The 22,847-nt window shown below is 38.5% G+C and overlaps 1 protein-coding gene across 2 annotated transcripts in view; it reads right to left on the bottom strand.

Moving 5' to 3' along the window:
- Window positions 1-22,847, bottom strand: part of TAFA2 (TAFA chemokine like family member 2) — a 153,560-nt gene that overhangs the window by 51,530 nt on the left and 79,183 nt on the right. For both annotated transcript variants that reach the window (XM_039224955.1, XM_039224954.1), the window contains exon 2: window positions 636-788. In XM_039224955.1, the coding sequence (XP_039080886.1) occupies window positions 636-788 (153 nt within the window). The remainder of the gene's footprint in view (window positions 1-635; window positions 789-22,847) is intronic.

The following is a 22,847-nucleotide window of genomic DNA, read 5'->3' as shown; positions in this document are numbered from 1 at the left end:
CACAGGGAGGCTAAAATTAGGAGGATATTAGAATTAATGTAATTTTTTTTACTGTGGGCAGTAACCTTCATCACAAGGAATGAACCATGCTAATATGAGTACTGAAATTATTATTTATGATAATACCAAATAGACCCATACAAAGATTTATGTCCTATTATAATTAGGTGAACACTCTAATAAAGAAAAAAATATTTTGGTGGACCTCCATAAAAATCATTTTTTCATGTGAATTCAATCTACAACTTTGCTCATTTGTATGGTGCTTATTTTTTTATTCTTAAGAACCATCCATAGGTTTAGGCAACCATACTTTTTAATCCCCTCTTTTTATCTTTCCTTTCCCAATTAATTTAGATACACAAGCCGTTTGCTAGCAAATAAGTATTTCATGGTATCAAAGTGACATGGACTTGTTGGAACCTCATTATAATGCCTTGTTACAAAACTGGGTAAGGTCTTAGACTTCCTTCTGAAGGATTTCAGAATGCTCCCTCAACCAAATAATCTCTACAACCACATGATTTACGGTGTGGTCCCTCAGGATTGACCACAGTCAACAGCATTGTAGTGGGGTTCCAGTTCTAACCAGTCACGAGCTACACAACTACAGAAAGCAATGGAAGAAGTCGCACCATCCACACAAGATGGAGCAGCTCGCGTGGTGCCTGCCACCTGGCCGGGGAAGCAGGAACACTTGACCGTCTGTGATCGCTCTTCTATTTTGTTCTTATTACAGCATCTGTGGAGTGCCACCACCTCGCAAGTGCCCGTTTTAACATGGTGAGCTGCACAAACAAAAACAAGAGATAAGACAACATTGAGAAAGCTTTGGATAACTCCCACTCTTTTTAATTAGAAGTGCATTAAATATTGCTCTATAAGGGATCCACCATGCATGAAACTAGAAATACAATGATGCTGACTCCATAATGCAGATTTGATTTCTTTTCCAAATGTGGTATGACCATTTCTGTCAGTAAATGCTTGGTGAAGCAGAACAATTAGTGACCAGATTAGGATGAGCTGTTAGAACAGTCTGAAATATAGAGACAATATGTAGTGCCATCAAAAACATACTTATTTGCATATGACTTTCTAGCCAACAAAGAAAGGTAAAGCCATAGACAAGGTGCCCTGCAGTGGGGCTAAGGGCAGATCTGTCCTCAAAGTAGGGGAAGAGGAATTAAGGTTATGTTATCCTTCTAGGGATGAGGGCAAAGGCCAGACAGGTAACTTCATTTCAGAAAGAAAGTACAGGGTTGAACCCATCTTCTCAGTGTTCTTCTGCCCAGTTTCCCCAGGAATGAATTAATTGGGAATTCTTTAAATGGCTGCCATTTCCCTGAAAGTCCCAGCCACTTCAGACCAGAAAACCATTTCTTTCAGTTCTTCCTGAGGGAACAACTGCCACCAATAGTAACAACTGTCGACAGAATGTGGATGGATTTATATCTAGGCTGGGAGCCCCATCCAATGAGCTTTGAGATTCCCTGACCCATTCTGTTAACCTGGCAGTAAGGCTACTGAATGGTTTGGGTGCTTGAGATTTTTGGACCTCTACTTATTACATTACAATAGGGTTTTAGTTTGCCCTCACTTTTTTGCAGCATTTCATCTTCAAAATATTAACCCTACTGTGAAATGATAAAGCAGAAGTTTCATCTGCTAAAAATAACAAAGTTAAAATCAAACATCTGTTGAAACACTGTTTTCAGAAATTTAAAAAATGTGATTGATATAAAAAGCACATCTCAAGTTGTTTAATGTTATAAACATATCGATGCTCATTTTGTAAATGAGATCAGTACATCATATATTTATATTAATCTTCCCCTTGGGGATGAGTATCATTGTGCAGTAACTTGGTTAGATACCTTGCTTAGCTTTTTCTTGTGAGAGAGAACAAGTCACACATATTGTCGACACCATCACTCTATGTGAGACTAAGAAACTTGGGTGTGACATATGGCTTTGACATGTGATCCTCAAAAGCACTTTCAAGAAGCAGACACCATTTCCAATGTCACAAAGATCTTCTTGCCATTGTAGATACAAATGGGGACTTCTCAGTGTTTGATTCAAACAGGAGGCTATCTGTGCAACAGTTAAAAACTTGAGAGCCAGACTTTTTTTCTCATGTGCTCTAGAAAATATTTTCTTAGCTAAGGATGATTCAGTTTGTTTGAATTTATTGAATTCTTCACATTATGTCATATGAGTCAATTTACTGCTTTCATTATGGCACTTCACTTAATCACATTTTATCTGAGTCAATACCACACCTGAGGGATGGTTCTGAGTACTGGGCTACAACAGTGCAAAGGCAAAACATATAGCCTGCCCTCAGCAAGCTCATATTCCTGTGGAGAAGACAAATTATAAATACCTATGAATGATTATAACACTACTAGATTTTTAAGCTCCTGGAAGGAATTTCTGAAGGATAAGGTGAGAGTAGGGAGGGAAAGTATATTTTTGTGAGTCTCAGAGAAGACCTCTGTGAGTTAATATAATAATGACCTGAGTGAGAAGGAAGCATCTATTATGAAGATCTAGAAAAGGAAGAGCATTGCAAATAAAAAGAGCATCAAGTGACAGGGAACTGAAATGGGGAAATGTGTGCTTGTTCCCGGGCTACAGTATGGCTGAACAGTTGGGAGGTCTATGGAACTGTGGCAGAAATGTAGGACGATCAAGTGGGGGCTGGGATGCTGCAGTAAGGGGACCAGATTTCACAAGGGAAATACGCTGGGTGGATATGGTATCAACTCATAAATGCTTATGAGAAGTTTGCTCAGACTGTTCTTTAAAGAATGGACTGAAGAAAGCAAGAGTGGGATCAAGGAGACCAGTTATAAGAGTCTCAAGGATAAAGGATAGGACTTGGGCTATACTAACAGCAGCAAAGTTGGGGAGAAGTAAAAGATTAGGAATTTTTCCCTGTAGAACTGTCTGACTTGCTAGTGGACTGAATGGGAGCAGTGAGGGAAGGAGGACTTAGGATTACTCCTCAGCTTGTCCTGAGCAGTGAAAAGTTGGTAAATTGGTGGTTCTGCAAACTAATGTTTGCCAGATAGGAGATTGGGGGTGGGGGGATGAACTAGGTAAAGAGTACATTCATCATGATGAGCACTGAGCAGTGTGTAGAACTGTTCAGTCATTATATTGTATACCCAAAACTAGTATAGTACTATATGTTAATTATACATGAACCATATACATATCGAGGGGTGGTTCTGATAGATAGAGAAAGCCTGGGAATGGGGGTCTGGCAAAGCTGGGTTGGGTTAAAATATCTATAGTTCTATGTTGTCAGTGTTAAATTTGAGATTATTACAAGACACCCAAGTAGCTATGTAAATCAGGCAGTGGCATTTGAGAAGTGGAGCTTAGGGAAGAAATCTGGGCTACAGATACACACTTAAGAAATCTAGGCTCATAGGTGATATTTAAAGCCACAGAGTAAACCAAATTACCATGGAAAAGTTGCCATTAGAGAAGAAGGGAAAGAATAGTCCAAAAAAAGCTCAATCTGAAATGGGGGAAACAGGAATAAAGACTGACAAGGAGCAGCACATGAAGTAAGAGAAAAAGACCATGGGACAAAAGCATGAAAAACCAAAAAACAAAAATTTCAAGAAGGAGAGGATCGATCAGCTTTGTCAAGTGCTGATGCAAGATTCAATAAAGAGAAATCACTGTCCGTTAAAAAAGTAATATCATGTACTAATTAAGAGTATAGCCTTGAAAACCAAAGTAGCTGGGTTCAAACATAAGCTCTCTGAAAAGCTGTGTGACCTTGGGCAAATTATTCAGTATCTCTGAATAGCATTTTTTTTTCCCTATCTAAAAGAGGGATACTAATAGCACCATCTTTATAGGGTTGGTGTGAGGCTGAAATGAGTTAATGGATATAAAGTACTTAGAGTACTGCCTGCCTTATAGTAGGCACTCTTTGTTAGCTATTGTTAGCATTTGATCACAGTAAAAATCATTTTAGAGGCATGATGAAAATAAAAGCATGATTAAAGTAAGTTTATTGGAGAATAGGATGTAAAACTGTGCAATTATACAAATTTCTTCCAAGAAGCTTTCTGTTAAAGGAAGAAGGAAGTGAGCAATAGCTGGAATGAAGCATGGTGTCAAGGGAATTTTTTTAATGGATGCCATAAAGGCATGCTTACTTGCTGGAATGATCTAGTACAGAAATGTACAATATAGGAGAGAAAATGGGCAATTACAAAAGAATGTTCTTGAGAAGGCAGAAGGAATTGAGAGTCAGGGCACTTGGAGGGGTTAACAATAAATTGATGTGGAAATACTTAATCCATTTTAACAAGAGTTAAGGTCGGATGTGTAGCTACCAAGGCAGGTAGGTGTGAATGGATTAGGTGGTGAGGACATGAGGCAGTTTCTTATCCAATTTCATCTAATTTTGCTATGAAATATGAGAGGTGTTTGAAAAGAAAAAAAGAGATAAAATAGGTATCTGAAAAAGAGGAAAAGTAAGTATACTGGGAAGGAGTAGGAAGATTGCTTAAGGGAGCTGGCTGGCGCACACTGTAAACTGCAGAGAACATGGCTTGATGCAACAAGGGCTGGGATTTCAGAGGGGGGTGGAGATGACCCTGGACTTGTGACAGTGATTCAGGAAAATGGAGATGTAGGCCATGAGATCAGTCCTACAAGTCTTTGAATGGAAGCCAGGCTGGAGACAAGAGATTAGGGCAGGGCTTCAGAGAGTGATTCTGTTCAGCACTGAGCTGAGACAGCTCCAGGGAAGCCTGAGGCCACCAGAGCTCTGTTCCCTTCCAGGGTATAATGGCATCCAGGAGCACAGAATGGCAGGCCACTGACCTCTACCCTGGGAGAAGAGAGCCTATTTCAGCATGCACAAAGGCCATTTCACTGTCTTTGTCATAGGAGATTTTATCATACATGGGAAAGGGATGGACAAGCAAAAACTGCATCTGATGTCCCCTTCCCAATACCAATATCAAAATTCATTTCTACTTTACCTGATAAGAACTATAAAAGGATAAAGTAGTTGTGGTAGTCACTAGTAAATATTAGTGCTGTCTGCCAAATATTTCTGGTTCTCTCTCTTCTGGACACATGGTAATATTGTACTTCTCCACCTCATTAACCTTAGATATGGTGATGTGACTTGCTCTGGCCAATGAAATGAAAGCTAAAGTAATAGGAGTCACTTATGAGTAAAAGCAAAGGATATCAGTCTGTGTGGCTGCTTTAAAAGCTACTATACAATTCACTACATTCCTCCCTACCAGCCCAAGCAACCAGATATGTTCTTAACAGTGGGAACTATATCAACCTGAGTCTCCAAATGAAGAGACTGAACCATGATGGACCTGAGTGAGAAATAAGCCTTAGCTTGTTACAAGGCTCTAAAATTTTGAGGTTGTTTTGGTTACTGCTTCAAAACTTAGCCCACCCCTGAGGACATAGTGGTACTTTCTACCGCAGCCTAGATTGTTTAGTAGGATATATTTTCCCAAATGCATTAGTTGGAGGATAAGCCAGTGAAGCATGATACCTCAAAACATATCATTCTAGCTTATTTGAGTCAATGAAAAATGCAGATTTGGGGGCACCTGGGTGGCTCAGTTGGTTAAGTGATCTCAGGTCATGATCTCTCAGAGCCCGTGTTGGGCTCTGTTCTGACAGCTAGCTCAGAGTCTGGAGCCTGTTTCAGATTCTGTATCTCCCTGTCACTGAAACTCCCCTGCACTTGCTCGCTCGCTCTCTCTCAGAAATAAATAAAACATAAAAAAAATAAAGAAAAATGTTTATATATCATATAATATAAAGGATAATTTAAAGGATTTAAAGGATAATTCTGCAAAGAATTATTCCACAGTTGGATCATTACGTTGGCTAGGTTTGATATGTGAGGATTCTAGGGAAGAAAGTTATGCTTTGTTGTCTGAGGAGAAAGGAGGTAAAATGATGCCCATCTGGTATAATGAAGAGGACAGCCATGTCCTCCCCTTCAGAGAACATGGTTCTAAATGTGAAGAGATTAATAATAAAGCAGAGAAGGAAGAGCGACCCTGACAAACATGGGCTTCACTGCCTTGACCTTTCTCTTCACTGAAAAAAGAGAAGAAAATGTACAGACATACAGGTTGAGTTTTCTGGTGAGAAATGAGAATGAGTTTAAAAAAAAGTCTCTTGCAGCCTTTGTTCTTCTTATTAGAACTGAAGTTGTGAAGCTTCTTTTGTGGAGAAATGAGAGAGGGATAATTAACCTTTAAAATAAAATAGAATAGATGATAGGTCAGTGGATGGATTGATGGATGGGTAGTATATTCACACCGTTTGAAGGCATCAGTAGAAAGAATATGGTTCAGTATGTTTTTATACATGCCACAAATATGCCAAATGAAACAAGATACCTCAAAATGAGGAAATGAAACTTCTAGCAAAATTTAGTTCATCTAAGCATAGTTTTTATTTGTATGTCTTAACTTCCTATGATAACCAGATTCTTATAAACAAAGACTAATTTTCCATGTAAACTGCCCAGCATGTGATACATGTTTAATAAATGGTAAACAAGCAATTTAAGAAGATAAAACTTATTCCCATGGTTTTCCTTCGCCTGGGTGGCTTAGTCGGTTAAGCGTCCGACTTTCACTTAGGTCGTGATCTCACGGTTCGTGGGTTCGAGACCCGCGTCGGGCTCTGTGCTGACTGCCAGCTCAGAGCCTGGAGCCTGTTTCAGAGTCTGTAACTCCCTCTCTCTCTGACCCTCCCCTGCTCACGCTCTCTCTCTCTCTCTCTCTCCTAGAAATAAATAAAACATTAAAAAAAAAAAAAAGGTTAATGAGACTGTAGGAAATTCTAGCAGTTACTAGAATTCTCTACACAGGTTCAGAGCTCATGATAAACTAACCTAATCAAATATTAGGGCTTTCTAAATTAACAAAATAGGCTTCACAAACATTTAGCATCATATTAAAATGATGCAAGACCCCCTGGAGAAGATTTAAATGAAAAAAGAACAAACAAACAATTTGCTTCATGTCACAATTCCCAAGTTATGCACAAACAAACAAAAACCACCTTTCTTCTATTCTGCTATTTTTTCCTCCCTGGATATGATGCATAAACACGAAGTGTTGTCTCCTACATTTTTGTGAAAAGATGCTAGAGACACATAACTCTTATGAAATATCAATTTTTACGAAAACAGGGATATCAAATTTTACCCAGCTCTAATTGTTGTCTTCCAAGGTTATTACCCTATGTCTCATTTCAACAATAGGATCATTAGCCTTAGAGTGCCCCCAGAACAAGACCCTAAGATACTGCCCCTTACAGGGTGCCTGGATGGCTCAGTTGGCTAAGTGTCTGACTTCAGCTCAGGTCATGATCTTATGGTTCATGAGTTCAAGTCCCACATCGGCTCTGCACTGACTTCTCTGTCTCTCTCTCTCTCTCTCTCAAGAAAAATAAACTTAAAAAAAAAAAAAAAGATACTGCCTCTTAAATCATGTCTCAAAACTCCTGAAAATTTTCTAAAGCTATTGTGACTGGCATATTCTAGCATGAAGTCATACAAGGCATTTTAGCAAAACCTTTGTTGTTTTCAACTGCTTTTTTACCTACTGAAAGTAATTTCTCGGGGGGGGGGGGGGGAGGAAACTGAATTAAATAACATTTGCTCTGTATGCATGCATAGCTTTTTAAAAAGTATGTGTTTATACACATAATTATATGTATATATATTCATACATATGTTTATACATATGTTAATATAGTCACATTTTATTCATCACTTGTGAACTAACTATAATTGCATAGGTATGAAAAATTGGTACACCACAGAATATTTATGCAAACCATTTTACCTTAAGCAGTGTTTGCTGGCCTTAGGTTAATAAGAGCCCAAAGTTACACATATCACATTCTCTATGTATGAATCATTTGTTCACATTGGGAACAAGGTATAAAATAATGATAACTGCTATCCTTTATTGAATATTTATGTTATGCCAAGCATTATTCCATTTCACCATTATGATAACCATTGGAGAAGATCTAATTATCGCTAATTTACAGATGAATAAATGAGCCACGGGAATGTTAAGTAAAATAGCTAGTAAGAGAAAAACCAGAGATGAGAATCCAGGCAGTCTGCTTTCAGAAACCATCATCTCAAACACTATCCTACAGTGCTTCTTCTATAGCGCTCCACCCACATCAACAAACTACAGCTCCAGATGATGTGGAGGAATACAGGACATGTGCCCGAACATGCAATGCTTGGTAGCCTCAAAGGGACACAGGCTCTGGAACTCAAATACCCCAGTCCAAGCCTCACTACACCTACACTGTACTTGATTAAATCTTTAAACAAATCCGTTCACCAAAGAATTGCTTTGTTCATCTCTAAAATGGCTCCACAGAGTCCTTATAAAGACCACTTGAGACCATGTATATGAAACTGCTTTTAAATTATACAGCATTACTGATATTTAATACAAATATTAATCATATTTGTTTCTACTATTAATGTAATTAATAATACAAAATGATGGAACATATATAAGTTACAAAGACACAGAAGCTAGGGAAAATTATATTTTCTAAAGGTTCTAATTTGATATTTACATATATATGTGTATATATATATATATATATATATATACTTGTGTTTACATGAGATGCATGTAAAAAAATACTTAATTTGACTCTTAAGCTTCAGAAGAGAGTAAATTTAGCATCAAGTTGTGAATATGTTCCTAGTTTATTTCCTTTCCATTAGATTTCAGTTCTTATTTGTATTCTGATTTGTCTCACTGATTCTAAAATTTTGTTTGTCTCTGTACACTCCTATTTAATAGTTTTACCCAGCTTGACTAGCTCCCTGGAGAGTCTGCATTACACCTTCTAAGCAGAAATAAAGCATCACCTACATGCACCAATAGGCATCTGAAATGCAAGCTACTTAGTGGATTTAGGTTGCTGTAAATCACTTTGAATGGAAAAAATGTGCTGAAACAAAAACTTCTTAAGACAGCTAATTTCTCACTTTAATTCATTAGAAGGAGAAAATAGGGCACATTTTTAGACTTTCATGCTGAAGCAATCTAATTAAAAGAAATGGTTATTTAAAGAGCTCAATGAAATTTCAAAAGTTCACATAATTTATGAAGTCAAAATGATCAGGGAGGAAATAGCCAAGTGCTGATGACATTTTTACAAAGCCTGTTTTCTCAAACTGCTTCATTTTTATATGGAAAAAAAAAGTCACTGGGGGGAAAAAGATTGCCATAAAGGATAATAACCTTACTAACAGTACCATCTCTATTTAGAGCAAGCTCTCAACCAGAGGATGTCCACCAGTCTATTTGAAGAGAAAGAGGCAGAACAGAAGATCCACTTGACAGAATTTTAGACATGTTGCCCTTAATTCAATCATGAACATCTTCTACATCCACATTCTTTTAATGTTTGTTTACTTTTGAGAGACAGAGAATGCGTGTGCACAAGCAATTGTACATGAGCAAGGGAGGGGCAGAGAGAGGGAGAGAGTATCCCAAGCAGGCTCCACGCTGTCAGCATGGAGCTCTACATGGGGCTCCATCCCACAAAGTGTGAGATCATGACCTGAGCAGAAACTAAGAGGATGCTTAAATGACTGAGCCACCCAGGCATCCCTACATCCACATTTTAAATGAGAATTGATGTTGAAGGAGACAAGCCTCATAGAATAGTGGTCTCTTTTAGCCTATCCAGAACTTCTGCTTGTAATGCCTGCTCTGAAAAACAGAACTGGACAAATCAAATCCATCTGGCTGAAATTTGAAATGAGAGCTGCCAAACTGCCACATGGAAATGGGCATTTGAGCCAAAGATCATCTGGCATTAGGAATCATGTGACCCATGGAGAGATGTGTGTATGTGTCATGGTGATGGGACTCAGAGAAAGCAGACAAGAGAGGGAACTAAGCACAGATACAAAGAGGTCAGAGATAAGAGAATGAGTAGTCCCACAAGCTGCCTTGGTGTTTGCCCTTCCTCAGGTCTTCCTGAAAATTTTCCTGAATTCCTGAAGTACTGTATAGAACAGGTTTCAATGAACCTCTTTTTTCCTGAGGTAATTTGATGATGTCTGTGTTCTTTGACTCAAAAATGTGCTGACGAGGGCATTTCTTTTTTTTCTAATTGAAGTTATTATTAACAAAAGCTAATTATAAGCCAGAAATATCTCTGTCCCCACTTTTAAGAGCAGGACACAAGTTTCTGCCTTCAAAGTAGGATCCAAGAAATGCCCAATTCACTTTCTACATTTTCCTCATAGTGAAAATTCGACATTTCAAATGGTGACCCTGAGGCCATCTTGAATTACTCAGACAGGAAAATGGTCCATTGTGCTTCTTTAAATGTTTCTGATGTCAGAGGTTTAAGGGCAGATTCTCTGCTTAATTCCAAATTACATACACATAAAAAAATATGAAGAATCAGAACATCCCCAATTCCTATAAACTTTAAGAGTCATGCTGTTCTTTTGTGATTAACAATATTCCTGGGAGTGTCCCTGGGAGGGAGGGCAGCACAGCCCAAGTGCTTCTTGATGAAAATGACACAAGGAGTAGAAAAAGCAGGCCAAAGAAAGATGGGATATCTGGGCTCTCATGCATAGTTCTCTGTCCCTGAAGAATGTAATGTGTAGTAGGTCATTTAGGTCTCTGGGTATCTTTCCTCTTTTGCAAAATGAAGAAATCAGACTAGTTTTAGCAGTAATTTAGAGTTGGAAGTTCCTTCCAATTCTAAAATTCTGGGAGTTTATAAAATGATTAAGTTTCATTATAATGGGTACAATATATTAGACTTATCAGAAAATGAAAGTCAAAGATTTTTTTTAACTGCTTCAAACTAACATAAATTAAGTCTATCAAGTCACTGAACTTAATTAGAAACTGAGACAGAAGTTTATGAAATTTATATTTTGAGTATATTTCTTATCTGTGTGAAGTCACAAATCTTAACTACAGAGAATAATATGCACTATAAAGTCAACCTGTATCCTTATATTGCTTTATATACAAAACAGTTTGATTACTGTCAATTCAGTGAGAGCAGTCAAATCCGAAAGGTTATATAGCAGAGTGGTTTGGGTGAGGATATTTTTTAGGTGTTTATTTATTTATTTATTTTAAGAGACAGAGAGCATGAGCAGGGGAGAGGCAGAGAGAGGGGGGGGGTGAGAGAGAATCCCAAGCAGGCTCCATGCAGTTAGCAGCAGAGCCCAATGCAGGGCTCAATCCCAAGAGCTGTGAGATCATAACCTGAGCTAAAATCAAGAATTGGATGCTTAACCAACTGAGCCAGATGGTCTCAGGAGTTTTGAGTGAGAATTCTGATGCCAGATGGTCTAGGCTAAAGTCCCAGCTTCAAAAGAGAGTGCCTAACTGTTCACCAAGGCTTCTTTATATTTTCTTCTGGGAATACAACTAAACTGACTACATTTTCTATTCTTTCTTCCATGTGACACATGGAATATAGGCAAGAGTTACAGGTCTTCAAGACCAGGTCTATGAAAACCTCCTACTTTGTCAGCCACTCTCCTTCTTCCTATTTCATATAGATGTCAGTGCCAAAAGTGACCTTGAAGAGCCACCATCAGCCTGTGACCCTGAACGACTGTCTCAAGGAGAGATCCTGGCCCTGACACTAACTGGTTTCACATGTACAGAAATAAGCTGTGTTAAGTCAATGAGATTTAGAGGTGTATCTGTTACAATAGCAATGAACTAATATGCAATAATATTCCTATTAATGGACATAGGAAAGAGTCAAGTATAGGTCAAATACTTCGTAAGGGAGTTTATACAGTGAATAAAAAGAACAGTGCTATGGTCTGAATGTTTGTGCCCCTGCAAAAGTCAAATGTCCTTTGGAAGTTGATTAAGTTTACTGCTCATACAAAAGAGGCTCCCAAGAGCTAGCTCACACTCCTGCAATGTGAGGGTACAAGGTGAAGTCAGCATCCCAGAGGAAGGTCCTCACTATACTGTGCAGGCACACTGATCTCAGACTTCTAGTCTCCAAAACCATGAGACATACATTTCTCTTGTTTATAGGCCAGTCTCTGGTATTTTGCTATAGCAGCTTGAGTGGACTTATAAAGAACAAAAAGACATGATTTAAAAAAATTATTTCAACTCTCTATGCTTTAGCTATTCATCTATAAGATGGTAATTATAATATCATCTACCATAAAGGGTTGTAATGAGGATCCACTGAGTCAACATTCATAATGATGCTTATATTTAGATGAAGAATAAATGTTAGCTGTACTTATTATAGAGGCTAAGATGACCTTACTTAGACCCCTGAATCTATTAATATAATACAGGTATCTAAGAGAGAAGCATCAATTTGTGGAGACTTAAAGAATAATACAGGTAAAATCCTACCTTGCCACTTTACAAAAAGGAAATTGATGGTTAGGAAATATCTACAATATTCACTAGTGCAAGATCACAGAGCTAGAGAGTGGAAGATCCATAATTAGAACTCCACTCTCTTAATTCTCCATTCAAAGTCACCTCCATTACCTAACCCCCACATCTCTGTTCACCACATTCCTCTCATTCTGCCTCAGTACTCCTTAATTTCCACCCCCTCCGCGACTTCACTTCTACTGACTTGGCTTAAGCATCTTTAGCATCTTTTCTTTGTGTAACCACAAGGGGCCCAGACTGGTCTCCCTATTTGCTAACTTCTTCTCTTACACGCACATAAACATATGCATTATTTTATGGTGGATCTCCTTAAAACTAAGACCAGAGTGTAAACTGTTCCTGGCTCTTCACTTTTTGTAAGATACATTCATACTGTTGGCACAGCCCAAGCATTTTTCCACTGGCCCATCCCTGACTTCTCCGGACTCAATTTGATAGGCACTCTTGTTTCACAACCCACTAAAATCCTATAAACTATTTTTAGAATCTTATATCTTTGCTCAGGCTACCTGTCACTCTTGAATCCTTGCCGCACTTTTTATCTCCAGAAAACATCAACCCCATCTTTCAAATTCAGACCATCAAAATATCTACTCTTTGAAGCTGTTAATCAACTCCTAAGGTAGAATAAACCACTGATTAACATTTTCTTACTTTTTCTGCAATACCTGTAATAGTGTTCTATATTTACTTTTTATATCTCTATTTTTCTCTACTAAATTGTGAGACCCATATTCATGATTATTCATCTCTAAAACCCTAGCTTGAGGCTCAGTTTGAGATCCATAATAGAAAAATCAATATGCTTGGTGAATAAATGAATAAATAAATGGTTTACTATAACAGTACTCAAAAGAGAAAAAAACAGTAAATTTAATCATTGTCCAAAACCAGGTTTAGATGAACTTATTAGAAATTATAAAAAAAACATTTAACCTTGTCATTTTGTGGCTGTGTGGGTATGGTGCTTAATTTGTTCTACTAGAGAGACAAGATGGGTTTCAGGAGGAGAGATACACTCAATGACCCCTGGATGAGGAGATGGAAAGTCCTAGTTTCTATTTATAGTACTACCACAAGCTATTTAATCTTTGGTAAATCAGTTATCTCCCTAGGTCACAATTTATCTATAAAATAAGGAAGTTAGCCATATATATGACTGAAGATTTAATATTATGTAGTAAAGAAAAAAAAGTGTGAAGTCAGCTAAAAATATCTCAACCAGTAGTATTGGTGCATAACAGAAGAAACTTCCAATATAGTCAATGAAAGCTTTATTCATCTGAGGATTATGATGTTCTATTCTGCCCCCAAAAACCTTGATTTTGGTCTCAAATTGGCGAGGACAATTCTTTGAAAAATCACTTACTTGAATTTCACTTTCCTCAACTACAAAATTAGAAGGATCTCTCAGTAGCCTCTCTTCTCTAAAAATGTATTCTGTGGTGTGCTACATGTAAAAATCAGAGGGATAGAGGCACTAAAGTCATTTAATTTTAGGAAATGATTATCACCTAAGAGAAGTGAGACAACTCTTTTACTGTTGTAAAACTTTTACTGTTTTACTGTTTCCTTTATCTAATTTTGCAGATTCATAATTCTATACCTTTCAATATACTAAGAAGTTTTTTAAGTCTGGGGTATTCTTTGAAGCCAGCAAGACACCTATAAGCAGAAGAAATCAGTACCATTCAAGAATGAACAAAATCTTTGTCTTCCAACAAAATATTTTCTCACACACGGAAGATTTGCTTTGTTCCCAGTGATTGACATGAAAAGCAAATTTAGATTATCCTTCCTCTACACTTCAGCAATTTCAATATGGAACAACCCAGTTCTGAGTGACACTCTAGATCAAAAGGATATAAATCTTAAGTGAAATTATTAAGGAAGACTAGATGAGGCTTTTTTCAGTTTTTAGAAGAAAGATGCTAGTACCTTTTTGAGGAATTACATGATGTATTACCCATTCACTGGATAAGGATTTTATACTGTCCTGTCAATTAAGCTGTTTGTTGTTGATAGCTTCTGAAAATGTCCTCTTAAAAATGACTTTAGATTTAATAAATGCTGTGAAATTCAAATTAGAATAGAGAAGTAGCAAAGTGTAGTGAGAGGCTCACTGGTTGGTGAGTTGGAAAATCCACATCCTCCCTTGTACTCCATCACTAACTAAGCAAGATTCCTCTGCCAACTCGTTCACACACTGAAGATGCATCCAACACTGATTCGGTGCCAGGCATTGTGCTATCGCCCCAGAATATGGACCAAAGGAAAAACTCTACCTGCTTTCAAGGAGCTCAGCAGGCTGTAGAGGGAGGGCACCATGTACACAAAAAGGAAATAAAGTGATAAAGAGGCCATGATGCAAAGAACCACAGAATGTACTAAGAGATTTTAAAAAGTCAGTTCCACCCAATGAGGGGCAGGCATGAGAAACAAGATAGGAAATCATTTATAAAGAAGACTAGGGAATATTTTTTTTAATTTTTAATGTTTATTTTTTAGAGAGCGAAAGCATGCAAGCATGAGTGGGGGAGAGGCAGAGAGAGAGAAGGGGGAACACAGAATTAAAAGCAAGCTCCTGGCTTCTAACTGTCAGCACAGAGCCTGAGATAGGGGTCGAAACCATGAACAATGAGATAATGACCTGAGCTAAAGTCAGGTGCTTGACTAACTGAGCCAGCACCACATCTTCTTAATCCATTCGTCCGTCGATGGACATTTGGGCTCTTTACTTACTTTGGCTATTGTTGATAGTGCTGCTATAAACATTGGGGTGCATGTGTCCCTTCAAAACAGCATACCTGTGTCCCTTGGATAAATACCTTGTAGTGCAATTGGTAGGTCATAGGGTAGTTCTATTTTTAACTTTTTGAGGAAACTCCATATTGTTTTCCAGAGTGGCTGCACCAGTTTGCATTCCCACCAGCAGTACAAAAGAGATCCTCTTTCACAGCATTCTCGCCAACATCTGTTGTTGCCTTAGTTGTTAATGTTAGCCATTCTGACAGGTGTGAGGTGGTATCTCATTGAGGTTTTGATTTGTATATCCTTGATGATGAGTGACATTGAGCATCATTTCATATGTCTGTTGGCCATCTGGATGTCTTCTTTGAAGAAGTATCTGTTCATGTCTTTAGCTCAGTTCTTCACTGGATTATTTGTTTTTTAGGTGTTGAGTTTGATAAGTTATTTCTTTATAGATTTTGGATAATAACCCATTATGTGATATGTCATTTGCATTGATCTTCTCCCATTCCATCAATTGCCTTTAGTTTTGCTGATTGTTTCCTTCACTGTGCAGAAGTTTTTATTTTGATGAGGTCCCAATAGTTCATTTTTGCTTTTGTTTCCCTTGCCTCCAGAGATGTATTGAGTTAGAAGTTGCTGCGGTCAAGGTCAACGAGGTTCTTGCCTGCTTTTTCCTCAAGGATTTTGATGGCTTCCTGTCTTCCATTTAGGTCTTTCATCCATTTTGAGTTTATTTTTGTGTATGGTGTAAGAAAGTGGCCCAGGTTCATTTTCCTGCATGTCACTGTCCAGTTTTCCCAGCACCACTTGCTGAAGAGACTGTCTTTATTCCATTGAATATTCTTTCCTGCTTGTCAAAGATTAGTTGGCCATACATTTGTGGGTCCATTTATGGGTTCTCTATTCTGTTCTATTGATATGAGTGTCTATTCTTGTGCCACTACCATACTCTCTTGATGATTACAGCTTTGCAATATATCTTGAAGTCTGGATTGTGCTGCCTCCTGCTTTGGCTTTCTTTTTCAAGATTGCTTTGGCTACTCAGGGTATATACATTCTTAATACAGAAAGGTATATATTTGTGTTTTGTTTACATGCATACATTTAACTATAGTACACATACTATCCAGAAGCCTATATTAAAATATTTCTAATCTAACATTTCTTTTAAAAGTTTAATTATTTTTGAGAGAGAGGGAGACAGAGGACCCAAAGCAGGCCAGAGAGCCCAGTGCAGGGCTCAAACTCATGAACCCTGAGATCATGACCTGAGCTGAAGTCAGATGCCTAACCAACTGAGCCACCCAGGAACCTTCTAATATAAAACTTTCTAAAACACTTACCTTGCTTATTTAAAAATTTTTTTGAATGTTTACTTATTTTTGAGAGAGAGAGCACAAGTGGGGCAGGGCGGAAAAAGGGGAACAAAGGATCTAAAGCAGGTTGTGTGCTGACAGCAGCAAGCCTAATGTGGGGCTCAAACTCACAAACTGCAAGATCATGATCTGAAGTCCCAAGTGCCCCCCAGTTATCTTACTTCTTTAAACAGTATCTCCTAAATATCATTTATTTTAATCTTGGCCATGATTATAAGTATCCAGTCCTCAGGTGTTTTGGAGTATAGCTTTATACAGATGCAAAAAAAAAAAAAAGGAAAGAAAGAAAGAAAACCCAAACAAACCAAAAACAAACACCAAGACAGTGTGAAATATGCACAATGGATACTAAATGGCATCCCAGGAATTGTTGAAAAGGTCTCTGTTGTTTGTGCTTTTGGTAATTTGACTTTTTTTTCTAAGGGTGAAATGAGCATGTACAATAACATGCCCTCCTGGCCAGCTTAAAATGGACACCACCCAGCAAAAGTAATTACTGAATCAAAAGCTAAAGCACCCCTCTGTGGGAGGCAGCAGAGCTCTGGTGTGTTCAAGGGAAAAATCAGACAGATGCCAGCTGGTAACAGCTGTGTGACTGAGCAAATTAACATTCAAGCTTCAGTTTCCTCATCTGTAAAACAAGAATAATAAAACCTACTTCACATTGCTGTTGAGCAGATTAAATAAGGAAGAGCAGGGAAGGCTCTTAGCATTGTGTCCAGCACAGAGACAGTGCTTGGTGATCATTGGCTGTTATTATTATCATCGTTATTGCTAATCCAGAGACTCCTATTATCCTTGTGAGAATATTCCTCTGGAGGAGAGGTACACAGGTGGTAATGGTTTTAAGTGAAGCTAACTTAACGATCTAGTCCTCAGCAAGTTACCTCTTTATCTAAGAGTCCCGATAACGTAGTTGCAGAGTGATTATGAAAACACAAATTCTGGAGCCAAGCTATATGGATTCCAATTCCAGCTCTGCCATCTACTTCCTGCATAACCTTTGACAAGTAACCCCAGTTTCCTCTTTTGTAAAATAAGGCACAACCATAGTGTCTGCCTCATAGCATTGTTTTAAGGACTTAATGTATCTAAAGCGCTTGCAACAGCATCTGGCCACAGCAAGTATTCTGTAAATGTTTGCCACTGATAGAAATGACATTTTGCTTAACACCTGTGGAGAATGAGGAGGTAGTGATATCCATGGGGAGGAAGGGGGACAGTGGTGTTCATGGTAGCTTCTTGCCTTGGGGGTGACAGCGTTCTCATGAAGTGCCCCACCCCCTGCCCCTGAGAGCGTATTCTCTAGCATCAGACAGACCCAAATTGGAAAGGTGACCTATTGTGCATGATTTTGTTCAAGTTATTTCACTCCAAAGTCTCAAGGGACTCAGTGATAACATAGGAATAGCAGTATCTACCTGATAAAACTGTTGTGAAGATGAAATGGGATCCTGAATGTAAAATGGTTACCTCTATTCTATACTTTTGGAGATATTTTAAAGGGCTCAACCTTAGGGTTAACTGAATTTGAAGCTCATACCTTGACCACTGCCTTGCAGTGTCTCTGAGAGGCAAGGAAGTTACTCAGAAAAACTGTCAAACTGTTCTACCACCAAAACCCCTCTTTTGAACCTTATTACCTCATTATATCTGTCGCCCGGTGCTGAACTGGTTCTCACCCATGACTCTTAGTGAGTGTCCTCATGATGACTTTTGAACATACACTGAGGAACACCTGCCACCATCCTTGACTTTGCCTTTCATATCCAACACCTTGCCTTCTTCAGATGCCATCTTTCATTCTTATTCTCTCTCCCTCTCATGTGTGACTTCAGTCATTCATATGTTTACAAACACCTGTGGTTTGCTAAACACAGGGAATCCAAAGTCCCTGCCCTCACGGAGAAGATAGCATTGAACTATGACAGGGAAAGGCAATATAGGGTGCTGGTTCAGGACACAGGCTGTGGAATTAGCTCAACCTGGATTTGAGCCCCAGTCCTCTTGCTCATTAGCTGTGTGTTGAGCAAATTAGGTAACTGCTCTAAGCTTCAATTTCTCCTTTTGGGAAATGTGAATCACAAAGTCAACTTGTAACTAGAAGAATAATCCTCTTGTTTGACCATCCACCCCCTATCTGTCTCTTAGCATTAGCTGCAGACCAAGAAGGGAAAATAAATCATCTTACTGGTTCTCTTTTGCTTATAAAGTCTGATGGGAGAGGGTAACTGGCTTTAAAATGTGATTGGTTAAAAAAAAGGGGGGGCGGGAGTTATGTTTTCAAAGCTTTGGCCAATTGTTCTGTAATAAAAGGTCACTACCACATTTCTGTTTTTGAAAACACAAAGCATGAGTCCCAGTGGAGAATGAATTGTGCCTTGCATCATAATGTAAAGCTGTTTGTTCACTCTGAACAGGTATCTTTGCATATCATGTTGCATTTAAGACATTTTTTCCTTAAATTATGCTTAAAAGGTAGTCAGTCTAAAAAGCACATTTTTTTCCTTGGAGTAGTGGTGTCTGTATGTGGGTATGTGTGTGTATGTGTGAGAGAGAGAGACAGAAAGACATAGAATGAGAAAATTTAATCCAATAATTGCACATCTGAAAGCTCATTTGAATAAGGAGGCACACCTTCAGTACAAACTGGTAGAGGACCATTAGAAGGGATCAATACTTGGAGTGAACAAGCTCAAGTGACTATACAATTTATTAACCAAATCAGAACCCATCTGAAAGTAAATGGATTTGCTATTAATGATTATACTGGAATAATAGGTGTTAACTGGAGCTGTCTGGATGCAAACTGGAACATATAATCACTGCCAACATCCACCCTGAACTGTTCTGCTAAAGCTTGCCCTTGCTAACTATGGTATAATTTCTAGCCTAAATACCCAGGCTTTTGAAAATGTACTGTTCTGGATCATTATGTCCTATGAAGTCTCCCATCGGGGAAGGAGGGAGATTAAAATCCTAGTGATGAAGTTTTGGGGTAATGGTGGGGAGTTTGGAGCTGATAGCCAAGAAAGAATTCTTGAAGATGTCTTTGGTGCAAAAAGGTAATTTTATTATAGAATGTGGACAGGACCCGTGGACAGAAAGAGCGGCACTGGGGTTATGACAGGTAACTGATTGTATATGCTCAGTTTGGCGGGGGAGGGCAGTTAGGGATAGAGTAAACCTCTAAGGAATTTTGGAAGCAAGGTTTCCAGGACCTGGATGGGGTAGCTATTGTCAGGAAAACACCATTTAGTAGAACCTTGGCCATGAGACCCTTCAGATGTGTATCAGGGGCCTATAAGCTTGGAGTATGATTGCCAGCATATATCTTAGGGGAATTGAGTTAAAGGAAGTTTCCAAAGGAATATTTATATGTTAAAGCAGACTTGCAGGATCCTGGGAGTTGGGATAATGTTAAGCTAAGATTCTCCTGTGCCCCTAGCATAGTGTCATCATCGAGGCAGCTGAGCTCCTAGAGGAAGGGCATTCTATCAGTTTCAATGACTTGTCAATGGGTTGTAGGCAGTAAGGGAATTTAATTTTTTCATTTGCCTTAGTTTCCCACATCACCATGGCAAGCACTTAAACCCCTTTCCTTTGTTCTTGGGTAGCCCAGAGTGGCTGAGGATATTCTGAGGACTATCACACATATTCTAGCTGGAGATGGGGGAGAGGGTGACGTTAGCCTGTACTTTGACTTCAGCTTGCCCCTCACTCCCTCATTACTAGAAGAGACTAGTCAGTTGGTAGGGAAAAGGTTTTCCTACATGGGCATAGGGATTTTGCACTCTGAAAAATCAGCCACATGTTTTCTCTGAAAAACCTAGATTATATTGGCTGGGCTTCAGGCCTCCCAGATAGAACACAGGTGGTTTCCTCTTGCTCTGCATCTATGACATCTTCTTTTCCTTTGTTGTTTCTATAGATATTAATCCCCAATATGGTAACATCTCTATTCATGAAGGGAATGCAGCCCTGTACTGTGTCAACTTTAGGCAAAACCTTATAACCAGAGGTATAAATAACATTGTGTTCAGAGGTGTGTTTGAGGACATCAAATACTGAAAGTTACAGTATGTAAAATCATTAAATGCAAATGAAAACAATGTCAAGTAATCCAGAACATAATGTATGTGATTCCAAGCCAGAGGGCATATGGAACAGATGGCAGAAATTAGATTACAATTGGGAGAGAAAGGCACAGAAGGTTCTGAGGTAGGAGAAATGCTAACAGGCGTACCTCTTCGAGGGCAGGGCATATATCACAAATGCAAGAAACTAATAATGCAGGGATATCAAGTCAACCACGGTCAATTCAGTAAGAACTAAACATTTTATAATGTTCTTCAGCAGGCTGGAGAGCGTGGAAGTGGGGTTACAAAGGGGAAGAGTGTGGAAAGTGGATGACCATGATGGCTTTAAGGTTCTCTTCCTTTAGCTTGACTAAACTTGAGACAGACTTTGCTCAGACTGTATGCCTCTGACCTCTCTTTTCTTATAGCACTTACTTCAGAAAATGTGCACTTGTAGATTCTTTCTCTGCCCCTTTGAAATGTAAATCTTTTCCCAGACTCCTGCCCATTTTATAACCCAAGAACATCTTTCTCAAGGACCCTGGAGCCATTCCTCTGAAATGTAACCATTGAGGGAGCTTCTGTCTCCCAGTCTCTGTGAGAGGTTAGGAGCCTAACTTTGAGATTCACCAATTAGCAGACACAGATGGCGCAGATAATCACACTGACTAATCTCCCAAGATGTCCTGGAATACTTTTCCACCAATTCACGCCAGTGTTTAAAAACCCTCCTGCCTTGAGGTGCCTGGGTGGCTCAGAAGCTTAGGTGTCAGACTTTGATCCAGGTCATGATCTCATGGCTCATGAGTGCTGACAGCTCAGAGCCTGAAGCCTGCTTCCGATTCTGCGTCTCCATCTCTCTCTGTCCCTCCCCTACTCACATTTTCTCTCTCTCTCTCTCTCTCTCAAAAATAAACATTAAAAATGAAAAAAAAAAAAAAGCAGGGGGATTTTTTTGAGTTCATTCTTTCTATTCTTTTGCCGTAGTCTTGAATAAAATCATCCTTGTCATTTTTAAACGAGTGTCCAGTACAATTTTTCTTCTACGGGACTTACTGTAGAGCATCTACTTGGACAGCTGAAAACATAAACTCTAAATTAAATTTGCTTGACTAGAACAAGTGTGATTTCAGGAGCTCCAAAGGGCCTCCTCCTACCTTACTCTCCAAAAACAATCTCCTCACCAGTTTGCAGAGGAAAACAAAATTTTTCTAACAAAGAATCAGCCTCTCCTACAATCAGAGATAAAAGGCTGGTTGAGGTAATGCTTCAGTGTGAAGGCATTTCAGCAGTGGTGTAATCAGCCAATCAATAGGTATAAATGGGTCATTATGAGAGCCTTTCCTGTTTGGATTAAGGAGCAGGAAGCCTGAGAAGAATAGAAAGACAGGGGGCTGGTGGTGCAGAGGAGGAAAAAAGGCAGAAAAAAAATGAGGGCAAAGAAATTTCAAAGGATTTACAGCTTTGCCTAGAGTCTGCCTCATCTACCTCCAACTGGGTGAAGATAAAAAGAAGTTGGGGGCTGAGGTATTTTTGCCATTCAGCTGCACACACAGGCAGCTATACTTGGTTTGATTAATGAAGATGTTCAGGGTTTGTTTTATTAAACACTTCTGACTTCTTGTAAAGTAGCTTGGATTTTATAATATCACTGTACTTGAAATCTGACATTGTTTCTCCACTTTTCTATGGCATGCATCAAATTTGTGTGTGCACACACACACACACCACCACCTCAGGCAAGGCAAAAATTACCAATCTCCCTCCATTTCATTTATTGCTATCTTGAAAAAAAAAAAGCCCTCAGCAATAATAATGTTAGAAATAAACCATAAATATATATATATATGTATATATATATTAAAGTCATGAATAAAATTTTTAGGAAAAAATTTTGTAACATAATTATATATTGATAAAAAACTCAATTTTATGAAATAACCTACAATCAACAAAATAACTGAGCTAAGATAACAATAATTACAATTAAAAATCAGGAAGGCCAGCAAATTTTACTTTTGTGTGGGTATAGTTGCTAATAAAAGAAGTAAAAAATGGAAATTTATGAGATTTCATCCTATCACCAACCAATAAGCTCATAGAATTCTTCTGGATGTTTGGATTTTTTTTCTCAT

Source organism: Hyaena hyaena, unplaced genomic scaffold, assembly GCF_003009895.1.
Source record: "Hyaena hyaena isolate Hyena2069 unplaced genomic scaffold, ASM300989v1 scaffold_1828, whole genome shotgun sequence".
NCBI lineage: Eukaryota > Metazoa > Chordata > Mammalia > Carnivora > Hyaenidae > Hyaena > Hyaena hyaena.
Note: the sequence above shows the minus strand (reverse complement) of the source record. Positions and strands in the feature narration are given on the sequence as shown.